Raw genomic sequence first — 16,669 nt, 5'->3', positions numbered from 1 at the left:
ACTACATTAGATGGAGAATTACTGCTCTAGATAATGCCCAAGATTCGGTACTTCAGGGACAGATACAGACCCTCTCTGCTTATGTGGAGACACAGATGAGAGGACTTGTCGTCTGGCCTCCTATTCTAAAGATGAGGTTGGCTCCTCTGCTATTCACATTGAGCTGGCTAAAAGCTAAAGAGTGATTTCATTATCCTCCTCATCTTCATTAGAAGCAAGGCTCCAGAAATGTCAGGAATAGGCTCCTGCCCCATCTTTGTGCAGAGACGGGCAGGCAACACATGACAGGAGCGCTGTGGTTGGTCAGGAGCGCACAGAGTTTCCAGTCAGGCTGCCTCTTCTCAAACCCACGTGCAGCCATTTCCTGGCTGTGTGGCTCTGGTCAAGTGACACAGTCCCTGAGCCTCACTTTCCCCATCTGCATAGCAGGGAACAGGGATGCTCGCACACCAGAGGACTGCTGAGAAAAGCAGGCAGGAGTAGTGCAAACAAGAATAGTGCAAGCAGGAGTCCTGTCAACTGTAAAGTACCTTACAAATAGTTATTTTTTTTAATTTTTCTTTTTTTTTAAATTAATTTTTAGAGAGGAGATAGAATGAGAGAGAGAGAGAGAGAGAGAGAGAAGGGGGAGGGAGGAGCAGGAAGCATCAACTCCCATATGTGCCTTGACCAGGCAAGCCCAGGGTTTCGAACTGGCGACCTCAGTGTTCCAGGTCGACGCTTTATCCACTGTGCCACCACAAGTCAGGCACAAATAGTTATTTTTATTACAGCTTCATGACAGATCTGCTCCTTAACAGTTAGCTGTGGTGTCTTCCTTTTCTTTTTCTTCACTTTTTTTTATAACTCGAGTAAGCTTTGTTTATTTTTAAGGCGTTCCTCACCCTATTCCCAAGAACAGGACTTTATGTTTGAGGCCCAGTGTTACTGGTTCTGACTCACCTTCCATGGGTGTATTCACACACTTAGACCCAAACTGCTCACTAACATTTGTTGACACTAAAAAGAAAAAGAATTGAAGTACATTGCATTAAATTGTCACAAACTCATCCAAAATCATGTGCTTCTCAATCATAAGATTTAAAAGTAAAATGAGGAAAAACACCAACTAAGCAGTTTTTTCATTAATCATTAACAAGGTAAGATTCTGCAGCCCTGTTTTGCCTTCTCTTTCCCCTAATCTTTGCCATTTGAACATCGGGTTTCATCCCAGAATCTCCCCAACACTTAGTCAGATGCAGAGAAAGAAAATCAGATGCCCACTGAAAGGGAGGCAGAGACCACTGAAGATCTTGACAAAGGTCCTTGTGGATGTGCTGTGTGATTCAAGTCATCCTGACGTCTTTGTTCCCTTCAGCGCTCTGGACTGGGGTAGACAATCATTATATTCTCTATATGTTGGAGGGCAAAGAACCATTTCATTCAGTCAGAAAGACCTGGATGCAGTCTTTATTCTAGATTAGACATGACATTTAACTTCTCTTAGCCTTAGTTTTTACATCTGTAAAATGGACATACCATTATTTGTGTTACAGAGTTGTTTTATTTTAAAGGATAATGTATGGTTTCCTGTTCACTGCCTACAGATGAGGTGTTTAACAAATGATACTGGTGAAATGCTCTTTTCTGGATTTATTTTTTTACATGGATGGATCCTCACTAAAGAACATGACCTTGTGGCCCACCCCTCAGTCTTCCAGTGCAGCTGGCGTGAGTTAATTTTGGATTAATAAATTTGGCAAAAGGATCTAAAGCACACGTGGCTCAGCCCCTTCTTTCTTTATTGAGGGTAGTGGGGAGAGGGTGGTTTAGAGCTCGTCACCTATGACAAAATGTTTCCTCTGCCTTCACCAGGGGGTAAGCCCACAGATCTCTTCTCCTGAATTAGGGCAATTTGGCAAGCACTGTGGCCTTCTCTACACCATGCCTTCCTATATCACTATTGCAGTAATGAAAGTGTTATTTTTATCTTTTTATTTGCCTAAATTCTATGTCTATATCTTAGTTGGTTCTGACATTTGGGAAGGGGGATGTTTATCTACTAAGTTCCTACATTCCAGCAATACTTAGTGCTATCTCAACAATGAACTAAATTCTTTCCTCATCTCAAAGTCGATGGCCCAGAGGAGCTAAAACAGTGAGAGACACCTTCGTCCACTTACTGTAGTTCTCTGCCAGGACAGGCACCAGACCACACTTGCTGGCTGTGTACATAAATCCTCCATCTAAGCTCATGGCATCAGCTTCTCCTTTCTGAAGTTAAGAAATAAATCAAGGGCACAACAGTGAGGTTGTTATCCTGTCCCACTGACCCTCAGCGGTTTCCAACTCATTGGCTTCGTGTCATATGTCCCTGTGATTAACCAAATCATGGCTTACCCAAAGCTCCTGCCACATAAACATGGGTTTAGAAGACTGGACATGCATTTGGCCTGTTGACCCAGGAGAAAGCCCGACCCAGGTCATGCTCCCTGGCCTCTCATGAGACCCATGCTGACTGCTGGATGTGCCCTCACTATACTTTCACTATATCATTGTCACTCAGCGATCCACATGGACTCAAGGACTACACTTATCTGTTTCTATGCTTCATTAGTTATTAGGGAAATGCAAATCAAAACTACAATGAGATACCACCTCACCCCTGTTAGATTAGCTATGATCAACAAGACGGGTAATAGCAAATGTTGGAGAGGCTGTGGAGAAAAAGGAACCCTCATTCACTGTTGGTGGGACTGTAAAGTAGTACAACCATTATGGAGGAAAGTATGGTGGTTCCTCAAAAAACTGCAAATAGAACTACCTTATGACCCAGCAATCCCTCTACTGGGTATATACCCCAAAACCTCAGAAACATTGATACGTGAAGACACATGTAGCCCCATGTTCATTGCAGCACTGTTCACAGTGGCCAAGACATGGAAACAACCAAAAAGCCCTTCAATAGAAGACTGGATAAAGAAGATGTGGCACATATACACTATGGAATACTACTCAGCCATAAGAAACGATGACATCAGATCATTTACAGCAAAATGGTGGGATCTTGATAACATTATAAGGAGTGAAATAAGTAAATCAGAAAAAAACAAGAACTACATGATTCCATACATTGGTGGAACATAAAAATGAGACTAAGAGACATGGACAAGAGTGTGGTGGTTACCAGGGGTGGGGGGAGGGAGGACAGGGGGAGAGTTAGGGGGAGGGGGAGGGGCACAGAGAACTAGATAGAGGGTGGCGAAGGACAATCTGACTTTGGGCGAGGGGTATGCAACACAATTTAATGACAAAATAACCTAGACATGTTTTCTTTGAATATATGTACCCTGATTTATTAATGTCATCCCAATACCATTAATAAAAATTTATTTAAAAAAAAAAAAAAAAAGAAACATGATTTCTTTTGTATGGCAGAGTTCAATTCTGGTCCCATAACCCCATTAGCATTATACTTAGAGCCCTGGTACAGCAAATATTTTCAATAAATAATTAATTTCTCTGCCTGACCAGGAGGTGGCACAGTGGACAGAGCATCAGACTGGGACATGGAGGACCCAGGTTCAAAACCCCAAGATCACCGGCTTAAGCACGGGCTCATCTGGCTTGAGTAAGGGCTCACCAGCTTAAGTGAAGGGTAGCTGGCTTGAGCATGGGATCATAGACATGACCCCATGGTCACTGGCTTGAGCCCAAAGGTTGCTGGCTTGAGCAAGGGGTCACTCGCTCTGCTGGAGCCCCCCAGTCAAGGCATACATGAGAAAGCAATCAATGAACAAGCAACCAATGAACAACTAAGTTGCTACAATAAAGAATTGATGCTTCTCATCTCTTTCCCTCCCTATCTGTCCCTCTCTCTGATTCTCTGTCTTCTGTCAATAAATAAATTTAAAAAATTTTAAATTAATTAATTTCTCTACTTAAATAATTCATTGCAGGCATACCCCAGTGATACTGTGGTTTGGTTCCAGACCACTGCAATAAATTGAATATCACAATAAAGTGAATCACACAATTTTTTTGGTTTCCCTCTGCACATAAGGCCCTGGCTATTTGGCTCCATGGTAGAGCACTGGCCCAGCATGTGGAAGTCCAGATTCGATTCCCGGTCAGGGCACACAGGAGAAGTGACCATCTGCTTCTCCATCCCATCCACTTCTCTGTCTCTCTCCCCCCCCCCCACCCCTGCAGCCATGGCTGGAATGGTTCGAATAATTTGGCCCTGGGCACTGAGGATGGCTCCATGATCTCGCCTCAGGCACTGAAATGGCTCTGTTTTGAGCAATGGAGCAACAGCCCCAGAGGGGCAGAGCATCGCCCCCCTAGTGGGCTTGCCACATGGATCCTGGTCAGGGCCCATGTGGGAGTCTGTCTCTGCCTCCCTGCCTCCCTGCCTCTCACTTAATAAATAAAAAAACAAAACAACTTACGTTTATACTATACTGTAGTCTATTAAGTGTGAAGCAGCATTATTTCTAAAAAACAATGTACATACCTTAATTAAAAAGTACTTTATTTCGCCCTGGCCAGTTGGCTCAGCGGTAGAGCGTCGGCCTGGAGTGCGGGGGACCCGAGTTCGATTCCCAGCCAGGACACACAAGAGAAGCGCCCATCTGCTTTTCCACCCCCCCCCTTCCTCTCTGTCTCTCTCTTCCCCTCCCGCAGCCAAGGCTCCATTGGAGCAAAGATGGCCCGGGCGCTGGGGATGGCTCCTTGGCCTTCTGCCCCAGGCGCTAGAGTGGCTCTGGTCACAGCAGAGTGACGCCCCCTGGTGGGCAGAGCGTTGCCCCCTGGTGGGCGTGCCGGGTGGATCCCGGTCAGGTGCATGCGGGAGTCTGTCTGACTGTCTCTCCCCATTTCCAGCTTCAGAAAAATACAAAAAAAAAAAAAAAAGACACTAGTAACTGTAGAAGGAAAAACTTGCCAAGCTCCTACTAAGAGCCAGAGCCTTTTCTAAACACTTTACAGTGATTACTTCATGAATTCCTCACAAAATCCAGTTACTATATTTCCCCATGTATAAGACACACCCTTTTTTGAAAAATTTAGGGTCTAAAAACTGGGTGCATCTTATACAGTGCTTGTAAATTTTTTTACTTGCATTTTCTGCTTTTTTGTACTTGATGAAGAGTTGTATGAGTTTTATGAGGAATAAAACTTGAGTTCAATAACTTTATGTAATACATTTTTTTTCAAATTTCAGGCCCCAGCTGTTTATGGCAGCATTGTTCACAATAGCAAAGATCTGGAAACAGCCCAAGTGTCTGTCAGTGGACAAGTGGATTAAAAAGCTTTGGTACATATATACTATGGAATACTTCTTAGCCATAAGAAATGATGACATCAGATCATTTACAACAACATGGATGGACCTTGATAACATTATACTGAGTGAAATAAGTAAATCAGAAAAAACTAAGAACTATACATATTCCATACATAGGTGGGACATAAAAATGAGACTCAGGGACATGGACAAGAGGGTGGTGGTTACTAGGGGCGGGGGGGGGGGGGGGGGGAGGTGGGAGAGGGCGGGAAGGGAGGGGCACAAAGAAAACCAGATAGAAGGTGACGGAAGACAATTTGACTTTGGGTGATGGGTATACAACATAATCAAATGTCAAAATAACCTGGAGATGTTTTCTCTGAACATATGTACCTTGATTTATCAATGTCACCCCATTAAAATTAATAATAATTTAAAAAAAAATTTCAAGCCCCAAAATTAAAGTGTGTCTTATACATGGGAGCATCTTATACTTGGAAAAATACGGTAGGTAGGTAGTATAATTTCCCCTCTTTTATACATTAGTAAACTGAAGCAGAGTGGTTAAATAACTTGTCCAATAGATGGTCACTAAGACTTAAACTTAGGTGGTTTAATTCCTTAGCTTCTGCTCACACTATGTCACACAGACTACTCCAAAGAACATATCCCTGAGTACTTTTCTACATACATTTTTTTTTCATCCATAAAATGAGTGAAACATCTATCTCATAGGCCTCTCATGGGGATTAAATAAGTTTAATGCAAGTTAAGAGGTCATAAACAGAAATATTAAGCTGTCGTTAATATTAAAAGTATACTCAGAAATATTAATGATTAGAGAACAGAAATCTTTACTCCTATATTTATAATAGTAAAGAATTTTGAGATAATTCAAATATGGACAATTAGAATTGAGGCAGAAATACTTGATGAAATATTATGCAGCCATTAAGATATATTTTAAGTGAATACTTCATTACCCAAGAAAGTACACCAACTATACTCAAAATTTAAGTAATAATAACAACAGCTAACATGTATTGACTGCTACTATATGCCGGGCAATATTATAAGCACATAAATTTATTTACTCGTTATAATTGACAGTGAAGAAACTATATAAATTACTAGATTTTAATCTTATGGGCTGGTCCCAGGGAGGTTTACCAAAAGTAGGATCTTCTTTCCTAAAACTGTGTGTCTCCTAAGTTTATCAATTTTTCAGTCCTTTATTTATCATTTTTTTTAATCACAAAAGTATTACTTGTTCATTGAGAAGTGGAAAGTTAGTAGCATAGCTTCACAACTCAAAAATTATGTAGTAATAATCTCTGAGTTATGAAGTTGTGATATTACTTATTTTTCATTTCTCTTACAGCAGGTAATATTTTTATCACTAGGAAAAAAAAATTAAACTTTCAAATAAAGGACTAAAAAGTTTGATTTGTTTTCACAATCCACAGGTCCCTGATCCCACCCTGGGATGTCACCCCCCTTTCCGTAGGTCCTCAGCGGGACACTGCTCAGGGCTCCCGGGTCACCGGAGCTGAATTCCAAATGAGTTTGAGCCTTGGGCTGGCTTTTCGTTTTTGCCCAGCCTGAGCTGAAGGGGTCCGTGGGATGGAGGGGAGGGGCTTTGGAGAGTAGGGGCAGCACACAGCCCTTGCATCTCAGCCTCGGGGCTGATGGGGAGGTGTCTGGGAAGTTTTGGCAGAAGTGCCACGTGCAGTGACCGAGCTCAGCTGTGGAGGCAGGGCCTTCCTTACCACAATGGCAGCAATGCAGTCCTCAGGGGTGTCCTCCACGGTGCACCTTAAGATGCCACCACTCACGGCACTCCACTCGTCACACTTGTCCTTCTCGTGGTCTCCCACTGCACACCACTGCACCCTCTGGGCGACTTCCACACCTAGGACGGGTGGAGAAGAGCCAGGATCCGAAGGAAGCTCTAAGATGGGTCTGGCGGTTTAGTGCCACCAGCTGCAGAACAGCTGCCCAATGGGGTCCTCATCGACAGCAGCGGAGTCTCATGCCCGCACCACCACTCATGCCCGCCTGTCACCCTCCAGGAGACATGGGAGGTGCTCAGAAAGAGCAGTGAAGCCAGAGCAACCCTAACCTCCCTCCTGACCTCACCTTCTCGGGCATCGCCTCCCCAGCAAGGCCTCTCTGGGCACCAGCCCAGCTCAGGGCCTTCTGGGGCTTTCTCTTACAGGCTGGGCTCTCCCATCTAGGGAATGTTCCCCAGCTGGTAGTCATGTGTTCTGTTCTGGGTGGGCCTGCTTGCTCACCCCTCACCCAGTGGCTTTGCTCACCACAGTATGCCCATATCTAACACAGTGGCTCTGTAGATGCTCAGTAACTATTGACTGACTAGATGAAAGGGGGGGAGAGAGAAGGAAGGAAGAAATGAGCCTTGTGGACCCAGAGGAAGGCAGGAGCTGGATTAAAACCCCCTGAAATCCTCATTCTTCTGATGGTGCAGAGGCCACTTCAGTTTAGGGTAGGCCATCTCCCCCGTCAAATAGGCCTGTTTTGGGGTGGGGTACCTCTGGTTAATACAAAGAAACCAGACCATCATTACTTCAAATTCTTTATAACTGAAGGTAAGACAGGTCTTCTCCCCAGCTCAACAGAAAATCCCTCATTAAAACCCAGTGCTGTTGGTAGGTCCCCTGGGCTCTGCGGCTCAGTGCAGGCTGGGGAAGGGGAGGCTTGGAGGTACTGGAAAGCCTCTATGACCCCCCCAAGCCCCCCCCCCCGCCGCCCTTCCAGACCTTACATACCTTTCCTTAGAGGCCGAATGGCAGCAAAATACTCATATCCCAGGTACAGCTTGGCATCCATCTTAGGCGGAACTCTTAAAAACCCACAGGCGGCGTCTGTAAACAGCAAATCCTTCCCAAGAGAAGAGCCAAAGAGCTGGAATCCTGTTGAGTTGTCTTTTCCAAAACGTTTCTGTTAAAAGGGTAAAAGATGCAGTGAAGGAGGGAGGCTGGCATAGAGAGGCGAAAGGAAACAAGCCAAAAGCCAGACAAGGAGAACAAAAGGGGAAAAGGAACGAGTGCCCCAGAGTGAAGACAGTGGCCACGGCCCTGTGGCTATGGGGCTCTCAGGTCTTTCTCAAGAATGCTCTACTCAGATCCTAGCGTGACTGCCTCGTGCAGACTCAGGGACACTGCCAGGGGCTGCTCCCCAGACCTGTGCGAAGGGGTTAGGCAGCTGCCTCTCTCCAGGGCCGTGTTCCCAGAGGGCAGTGACAGCTGCCCCAGTCCTGGCCTCTGACTGCCCCCAGTGGCTCCGGTGGTCCTCATCCTGGAGCAGCTGGCGAGGCTGGAAGTCAGGAAACCCGGGCTCCTCTCTCACCCCCGTCCTGCCACCAGAGGCTTTCAGAAGTCCCTTCCATCATTGGGCCTCCAGAAAAGCAAAGGGCCCTTTGCCTATGACTCCCACTGACTGCCCCAAAGCTGGTCCCGACTGTAGCTGTCTGCATTTTACTTTCGCAGTGGCCCTGATTCAAATGTCACCTGCTGCCTTCCCTGGCAAACCTCCACACTTCTGTGGGGTACACACAGCTTATTCCCTGGGACCCAGGAATCCCCAGATACACCTTGCAAATCTGTCTGTCTGTCTGTCTTCCACAAAGTACATAATCCATATCCCCAAGGTCATGCATTCCCCTCTGGTGGTAATTTGTACGGGTCCACATTGCTCTGTGAACAGCTCAAAGGCAGGTCTTTGTCTAGTTCATCTCCAAACCCCCAGTGCAGAGCCAAGAGCACCAAAAAGGATGGGACTGGGTGATGAATGAGGGCTGGCTTGCGGGGGGTGGGGTGGGGGCTGCCACCAACACAGGACAGAGAGGGGAATGTCATAGGAAAGTACCTGTCACTGAGGGAAGTCAGAAGGGGGGATCACATGCCAGTAGGATAATAGGGGGACACTTCATGGAGGGGGGACATCTGCACTGCATCCTGAACAGGGCAACGAGGAAATTCTGCAGAGTCTTTGGCCCACGGGGTTGATGATACCAGGCGAGGGTTTTGTGGCCTCTGCTGTCTATAACATACACAGACTGAGTGGCTTGTCAGCAAAGAAGATGAGGTGTGGTGTGGTCCTGGCCATGTCCTGAACCCAGAAAGACTTCCAGAGTGGCAATAAGGAAATGAAGGAGAATGCCCCAACCCAAGCACTGAACTGGAGGGAAGACAGTGGGTTTGGTACCTGGGCCTGGTTGAGAAGCTCCCAGATCAAGTCCTCCTTGCCGCTAACACTTCGGGCCACAACGGCATGGGAAGGGAGGCTGGCCAGGTGGCACTCCTCAAATTTGTCCACTGGCTTCCGGGTGTTGTCCCTGCAGAGCAGCTCATACTGGTCCCTGTCAGCCTGGGATGCAAGGTTCTCTGGGGGGAAGAAAGCCCAGAGGAGCCAACAGACTGCAGGCAAAGCCATCAGCGGTGATCCTCCCTCCTCAGTGAATCACAAACTACTTGACCTTGTTAAAATAACGAGCCACTGTTGCCCAGAATGCCATGTCAACAAACCAAAACTTCAATAACTTTCATGTCCCTATAATGCTCTGCTTGGCCGGCACACAGTAGCCAGCCAGTCCTCCAGCGCCAAGCCAGCTCTGGGCTCTATGCTCCTTTCTCTTCCATTCTCACCTCAGACAAGGTTGACAGTGTGGCCCACCCCAGCCGATCAGATGTTTTCTCTGTGTCTCTGTCTTGTCCTTTATTCTTTGTCCCAGAAAAGCTTCCTGCCTTCCTCCCCATTTGGCAGTTCTCCAAGTGGAGACTGCCTGCTTCAGGAAGTGTTAATAACATTCGTTTATAGCCCTGAAATTATCTTCTTTAATCATCCTTTTAACACCCCTCAGAGGACTGAAAGAGAATCTTTTCCAAATATAGTTTCTATAGATCAGGAGCCTGAGGCCTCAGGAGATGAAATGACTGGCTCTCACTGCAGACGGACAGGGCAGGGAGGCATACTTGGCCTGGGGCCTTCCCACTGCCCCTCGTCCTGGTGGCTCTGCTGATATGAAAGGTGACTGCAGATGTTTACTGAGGACTCACAGCACACCGAGACTGTGCTGAAATTCCTCCATGCTGTTTGTCATTTAATCCTCATAACAGCTGGAGGAGGCCAGGGATGTGATTAACCCATTCTAGAGAAGAGAAAACAGATTCAGAAAGTTGAGGTAAATCATCAAACTGCCTACTCTGAGGCTGACATGTGGCCATTCTAGGACGATCCAGGTCCCCCACTCTGCAACACTCCCCTGAGGGCAGAGCCCACCAGGGAAAGGTGATGGAGGAGCTGAGGGATGGGTGGTGGCCTAGGAGCCCAGGGAGGGCATTCTATCGGTACAGAGAAGGACCAGAAAGCCTTGTAAGGAAAACAAGCTCTTTGTTTCCCCTTGTCTAGCTATTAGAGGTGTTCTGGGTTGAGTTGTGTCCCCCCTCCAAGATTCACATGTTGAAGTCCTGATCCCTAGGACTTCAGAATGCGACCTTATTTAGAAATAGGGTCATTGCAGATGTAGTTAGTTAAGATGGACCTCTACTCCATTATTACTGGTGTCCTTATAAAAAGAGGACATGTGGACACAGACAGACATGCACATGGGAGGAATGCCATATGAAAAGAAAGACAGGCCCTGGCCGGTTGGCTCAGTGGTAGAGCGTCGGCCTGGTGTGCAGAAATCCTGGGTTCGATTCCCGGCCAGGGCACACAGGAGAGGTGCCCATCTGCCTCTCCACCCCTCCCCCTCTCCTTCCTCTCTGTCTCTCTCTTCCCCTCCCGCAGCCGAGGCTCCATTGGAGCAAAGATGGCCCGGGCGCTGGGGATGGCTCCTTGGCCTCTGCCCCAGGTGCTAGAGTGGCTCTGGTCACAACAGAGTGACGCCCTGGATGGGCAGAGCATTGCCCCCTGGTGGGCAGAGCATCGCCCCCTGGTGGGCAGAGCTTCGCCCCTGGTGGGCGTGCCGGGTGGATCCCGGTCGGGCGCATGCAGGAGTCTGTCTGACTGTCTCTCCCCGTTTCCAGCTTCAGAAAAATACAAAAAAAGAAAAGAAAAGAAAAGAAAAGAAAGACAGAGATCAGGGTGATGTGACTATAAGCCAAGGAACACCAGACTACCAGCAACTACTGGAAGCAAGGAGAGAGGCATGGGACGGATTCTTCCGAACGACCTTCAGAAGGAACTGACCCTGCCCAAATCTTGTTCCTGGAATTTTGTCTCAAGAACCATGAGACAGGCCCTGGCCGGTTGGCTCAGTGGTAGAGTGTCGGCCTGGCATGCAGAAGTCCTGGGTTCGATTCCTAGCCAGGGCACACAGGAGAAGTGCCCATCTGCTTCTCCACCCCTCCCCCTCTCCTTCCTCTCTGTCTCTCTCTTTCCCTCCCACAGCCAAGGCTCCATTGGAGCAGAGTTGGCCCGGGTGGTGAGGATGGCTCTGTGGCCTCTGCCTCAGGCGCTAGAATGGCTCTGGTTGCAACAGAGCAACACCTCAGATGGGTAGAGCATCGCCCCCGGTGGGCATGCCGGGTGGATCCCGGTTGGGCGCATGCAGGAGCCTGTTTGCCTCCCTGTTTCCAACTTCAGAAAAAAAAAAAAAAAAAGAACCATGAGACACTAAATTTCTGTTGCTTAAGGTACTTTGTTATGGAAGCCCTCTCAAATCAAAAGAGAAGGAATACAATGAGAGTTCTTGTGAATGTTACTTTAATCTTTCTATCAAAAATTTTAAGTGATTTATTAATTTAGAATTAAAACATTCAATATAATAGTTTCAGAAAGAAATAACTTTTCCACCTTAGTCATTCACCACCAGCATGCATTTTCACCGCTAAATCCCAGTGGACAGTCCCTCATAGACTGAAAGTGAGCATGTGTTCAAAGACTTCAGGGCGAATGGTAGAAGATGCTGCCTTCTGACGTAACTGTGGTAACTTGAGCAACCAGAGCGGGTAACAATGACAATTATTTGGGAGAACTTGATCTTGGGAGATGAAACTCATAGATGAACCCACCAATTAAAATTACTAATAATAAACCCTGGCCAGGCAGCTCAGTTGGTTATAGCATTGTCCCAATATGCCAAGTTGTGGGATTGATCTCCAGTCGGGGCACATCCAAGAATCAACCGATGAATGCATAAATAAGTGGAATAACAAATTGATGATATGTCTGTCTCTCTTTTCATCTCTCTTTAAAATCAATAAGTAAAAAATGTATAAAATAAAAATCTTTTCAAAAATTAAAATAAAAGTACTGATAATAAGACATGCATCAATTACCAAAATGCTAACAAACCAGGTCAACATGGAGTATTGAGGAGACATGACTTGTGAATGGCTGAACAAGAAAACAAAACACACAAAACTCCTATTTTTTGTTAGAGAAAGAACTAGGCCCTGGCCAGTTGGCTCAGCAGAAGAGCATCCACCCGGCAGGTGGACGTCCCGGGTTCAATTCCTGGTCAGGGCACACAGAAGAAGTGACTATCTGTTTCTCCACCTCACCCTCCCTTTTCTCTCTCTTCACTTCCCACAGCCATGGCTCTAATGGTTTAAGTAAAGTTGGCCCTGGAGGCTGAGGATGGATCCATGGCCTTGCCTCAGGCACTAAAATAGCTCAGTTGCCAAGACACGGAGCAGCGGATCCAGATGGGCAGAGCATCGCCCTGTAAGGGGATTGCCGGGTGGATCCCGGTCGAGGTACATGCAGGAGTCTGTCTCTGCCTCCCCACCGCTCTCTTAGTAATTTTTAAAAAAAGAACTAGGTTATGAGGAACTGAGGCCCACATAAAAAATAAGGACTTAAAATTTTCCTTGAGGTAGCAGACATTAATTTTAAAATGAACCTAGAATAGGGAATATACACTGGTTTTAAACATCCTGAGTGGTACAAGTGTGTTCTACATCTGATAGTAATTTAATTGGTTGTAAAACCCGAAATTTATAACCTCAACTTGTCTGAAAAACTCTTTGGTTTGTTTATTTGTTTCTGATAAATTACCCAAACTCTGGAAAGGTTTTGTTTGTTTTTTTAATATAGATATTAAGAAGAAATACATTTTTGTCTGTGGTAATAAGGCTTTTGCAACAAACTTAATTGTATCATGTGCTAATGAATTCTGAAATCATTATGATAATTTGTGTGTTTGCTGAAGGTATTTGAACATTTAGGAGCTGTTTATAATGAATCATTCAGGAGATTGTGATTAAATTTGAAATGGTATTTTAGTGACTGAGGGAATTTGACTATTAAAACTCATTTTGTTAAAAAAAAAAAACTCATTTTGTTTTACTGGTTGCTAAGTAATGTTTAAAGGTTCAGAAAATCTGTTTGGTAGATTTATAGACTGAATAAATTGAGCACTAAACAATGTACAAAGAACAAAAATTATTTTATACAGACACTCTCCTATTTCACTAAAGATCTTGACATCACCCATCTCTGTGCTAGATGTAGGAAAACTTTCAGGCAAAACCAGTTGCCCTGGCCAGGTGTGACTCACATGATTCTCCTCCATCCAGCACTTACCTAGCACCGTCATGTGTCTCACGAAGGCCACATCCCCCACGCCATCCTGCAGACACCTGAGGAACAGGACAGCTGCAGTCAGGCCACTCTCCAAGACAGGGCCTTGCCCCTCCCCCGTGCAGCCCCCTGAGGTTCTGCCCAGGCCACAGGCTCGAAGAGCCTTACCCACAGTTTCCCAGGCTTCCATCTGTCCTTACAGAGGTGATGGCCCTGTGTGAGGGGCATCTGAACCCCCAGAGCCAAGCCCAAAACTGAAGCAGATAGGAGCCCCATAAGCTACATCCCAGGCAACTCTGGGAAGGAATGGTATGAAAGTAGGAAGCCCCCTCTTCCTCTTCAAAAACAGGCAAAAGCAACATATATTTTAAAATAAAGGTTGTGTGTTTGTTTTTTTTAAGATTTTATTTATTTACTTTTGGAGAGGGGAGAGGAAGAGAGAGAGAGAGAGAGTGGGGGGAGAAGAAGGAAGCATCAACTTGTAGTGGTTGCTTCTCGTATGTGCCTTGACCGGGCAAGCCGAGGGTTTCGAACTGGCAACTTCAGCATTCCAGGTCAATGCTTTACCCACTGCGCCACCACAGGTCAGGCCAAAATAAAGGTTTAAAACTTATTTTTCATTTAAAAGATTTCATTTATTGATTTTTAGATAGAGGAAAGAGAGAAAGAGTGGGAGGGAGGAGCAGAAGGCATCGACTCTTTGAGGCATTAAAATTTTTTACGTGGAGGATTAAAAACTCTGGGTAGCCTTGGATTCCAGGCCAGTTTAGCTCTGGTGTGGAGTGGCGGCCATTTCTCTTACTGAGCGTGGAGCAGGGAGAGGTGCCTTCACAGGGTTGACAAGGAGGTGGGGAGAGGCAGGCACGTGTCCCAGACATAGGAAGATGCTCAGGCAGAAACAAACAAATTGGGAGGTCCTGGCATTTAACCCAGAAGGAGCCTAAGCCTGTGTCTGTGGATCCTGGAGTCCCAGAGACGGGTCTATCACCCCACCCTCCAGGAGAGTCCAAGGGGACAACACAGGCAGACCTGCGGCTCTGCAGAGACAAAAGGGCACACGGAAGACGCTCCTTGGGATGGTCAGGAGGCCCTCAGGACCCGGGTTCCACACTGCTGCTCTGAGTGGTCTGGGGCAGCCCTGTCCCCTCCCTGCGCCTTAGTTTCACCATCTTCAGAGTAAGAGGAGGAGCAGGGAGTCTCACTCACTTGAAGGCACCCGAGTAGCCAAAGTACGGCTCATGGTTGGAGCAGGCACACTTGTCTGTCCCGTTCCCAGCACACAGTTGACACAGTTTGGGGAAATCTGTCCGATCCGCACAGGGGACACAGCTGCCCGCGAAGAAATCGGCCACTGCTGCTCAACACAGAGATGTGGACACAGGGTATGAGCCAGCCTGGCTGGAGACGACTACAGCCCCCAGCCCAGATTCCTGAGTGGACAGAGAGTGACCAGAACAAAACCAGCACACCAGGCTGTGGTGAACCCCTCAGTGGGTTCACACTCCAAGATCAGGGTTTCCAAAAAGGGGCAGGTTAATGCCTGTTCTCCCACAGCCCTCCCCCAAACCAGGACTGTGCCTGCCACCTACCACGGCCTGTCTCAGGTCACAGTTTCCCTGCCTTGTCAGATTGGAACACCTCAGAGAAAGATCTCACCTAGAAGCCATGCCCAGAAGATGACAGACTCACCTGGACAGGTGCATGCCAAGCTATGGCCAGCAGATGGCCACCAGAGAAAGCTTCAGCAGAATGGGAGACATGTGAGCCACAGAAAAGAAGGCACCCCAGGGAAGTGGACAACCCTCTGTTGGACCTGATGCCCTTCCCCCGACTCCTCCAGACAGCCTCTGCTGGGGTGTTGGGGGCTCAGAGAAGAAAAGACTCAGCTGACACCTGCCAAGAGCTGCTGTTTAAAACCAGTTCACCTCCCACCTCCACCCCAAGAGCCATCACACTTGACCACCTGATCGTGTCTGAATGACTTCAAGATGGCCTGTGTGGGCCCTGGCCGGTTGGCTCAGTGGTAGAGCGTCGGCCTGGCATGCAGAAGTCCCGGGTTCGATTCCCGGCCAGGGCACACAGGAGAAGCGCCCATCTGCTTCTCCACCCCTCCCCCTCTCCTTCCTCTCTGTCTCTCTCTTCCCCTCCCGCAGCAGAGGCTCCACTGGAGCAAAGATGGCCCGGGCGCTGGGGATGGCTCCTTGGCCTCTGCCCCAGGTGCTGGAGTGGCTCTGGTCACAACAGAGCGACGCCCCGGAGGGGCAGAGCATCGCCTCCTGGTGGGCAGAGCGTCGCCCCTGGTGGGCGTGCCGGGTGGATCCTGGTCAGGCGCATGCGGGAGTCTGTCTGACTGTCTCTCCCCTTTCCAGCTTCAGAAAAATACAAAAAAATTATAATTAAAAAAATTAAAAAAAAAAAAGATAAAAGATGGCCTGTGTGGGCACCTAAGAAACAGACATCTGCCTGAGGGCACTCATCCTCCTGCTTACCTGTCTGAAGAGAGTCCCGTGGCTCAGGCAGTTGCCAATAGAGTAGGCCCATGGGGATGTTCCACCCAGCGGACCTGCCAAGGCCTGTGTGACAGGACTTCCTGCCTTGGAGCTGGTTCAGCTGGAAGCCGCTGCCCTTCTTCACCACGGCCACAGCATAATAGTGGGTTTGTGGATCTGCAAAGCAGTAGTGTGAATGGAAGACCCGCAACCTGGGCCTCGGGGAAACATTGTTCATCACTGCTGGGCTCCTGACTAGGGAAGGGGAACCCACAAGGTTGGGTTGTAAAGAAGGAGGGATCAGAATAACTTTCCTAGGCTTTCAGGGAAGGACAGGATCACAGACGGGGCATTTGTGATAATC

The 16,669-nt window shown here is 47.4% G+C and overlaps 1 protein-coding gene across 1 annotated transcript in view; it reads right to left on the bottom strand.

Annotated features, from left to right (window-relative positions):
- LOC136381907 (inhibitor of carbonic anhydrase-like) overlaps positions 1-16,669 on the bottom strand; it is a 49,541-nt gene that overhangs the window by 16,556 nt on the left and 16,316 nt on the right. Inside the window, exons 4-11 of the mRNA XM_066350473.1 lie at positions 16,306-16,482; positions 15,023-15,170; positions 13,820-13,875; positions 9,494-9,672; positions 8,056-8,227; positions 7,036-7,178; positions 2,163-2,253; positions 943-999 (exon numbers count right to left, since the gene is read on the bottom strand). Coding sequence (XP_066206570.1) covers positions 943-999; positions 2,163-2,253; positions 7,036-7,178; positions 8,056-8,227; positions 9,494-9,672; positions 13,820-13,875; positions 15,023-15,170; positions 16,306-16,482 — 1,023 coding nt within the window. The remainder of the gene's footprint in view (positions 1-942; positions 1,000-2,162; positions 2,254-7,035; positions 7,179-8,055; positions 8,228-9,493; positions 9,673-13,819; positions 13,876-15,022; positions 15,171-16,305; positions 16,483-16,669) is intronic.

This window comes from Saccopteryx leptura, chromosome 10, assembly GCF_036850995.1.
Source record: "Saccopteryx leptura isolate mSacLep1 chromosome 10, mSacLep1_pri_phased_curated, whole genome shotgun sequence".
Lineage (NCBI taxonomy): Eukaryota > Metazoa > Chordata > Mammalia > Chiroptera > Emballonuridae > Saccopteryx > Saccopteryx leptura.
Note: the sequence above shows the minus strand (reverse complement) of the source record. Positions and strands in the feature narration are given on the sequence as shown.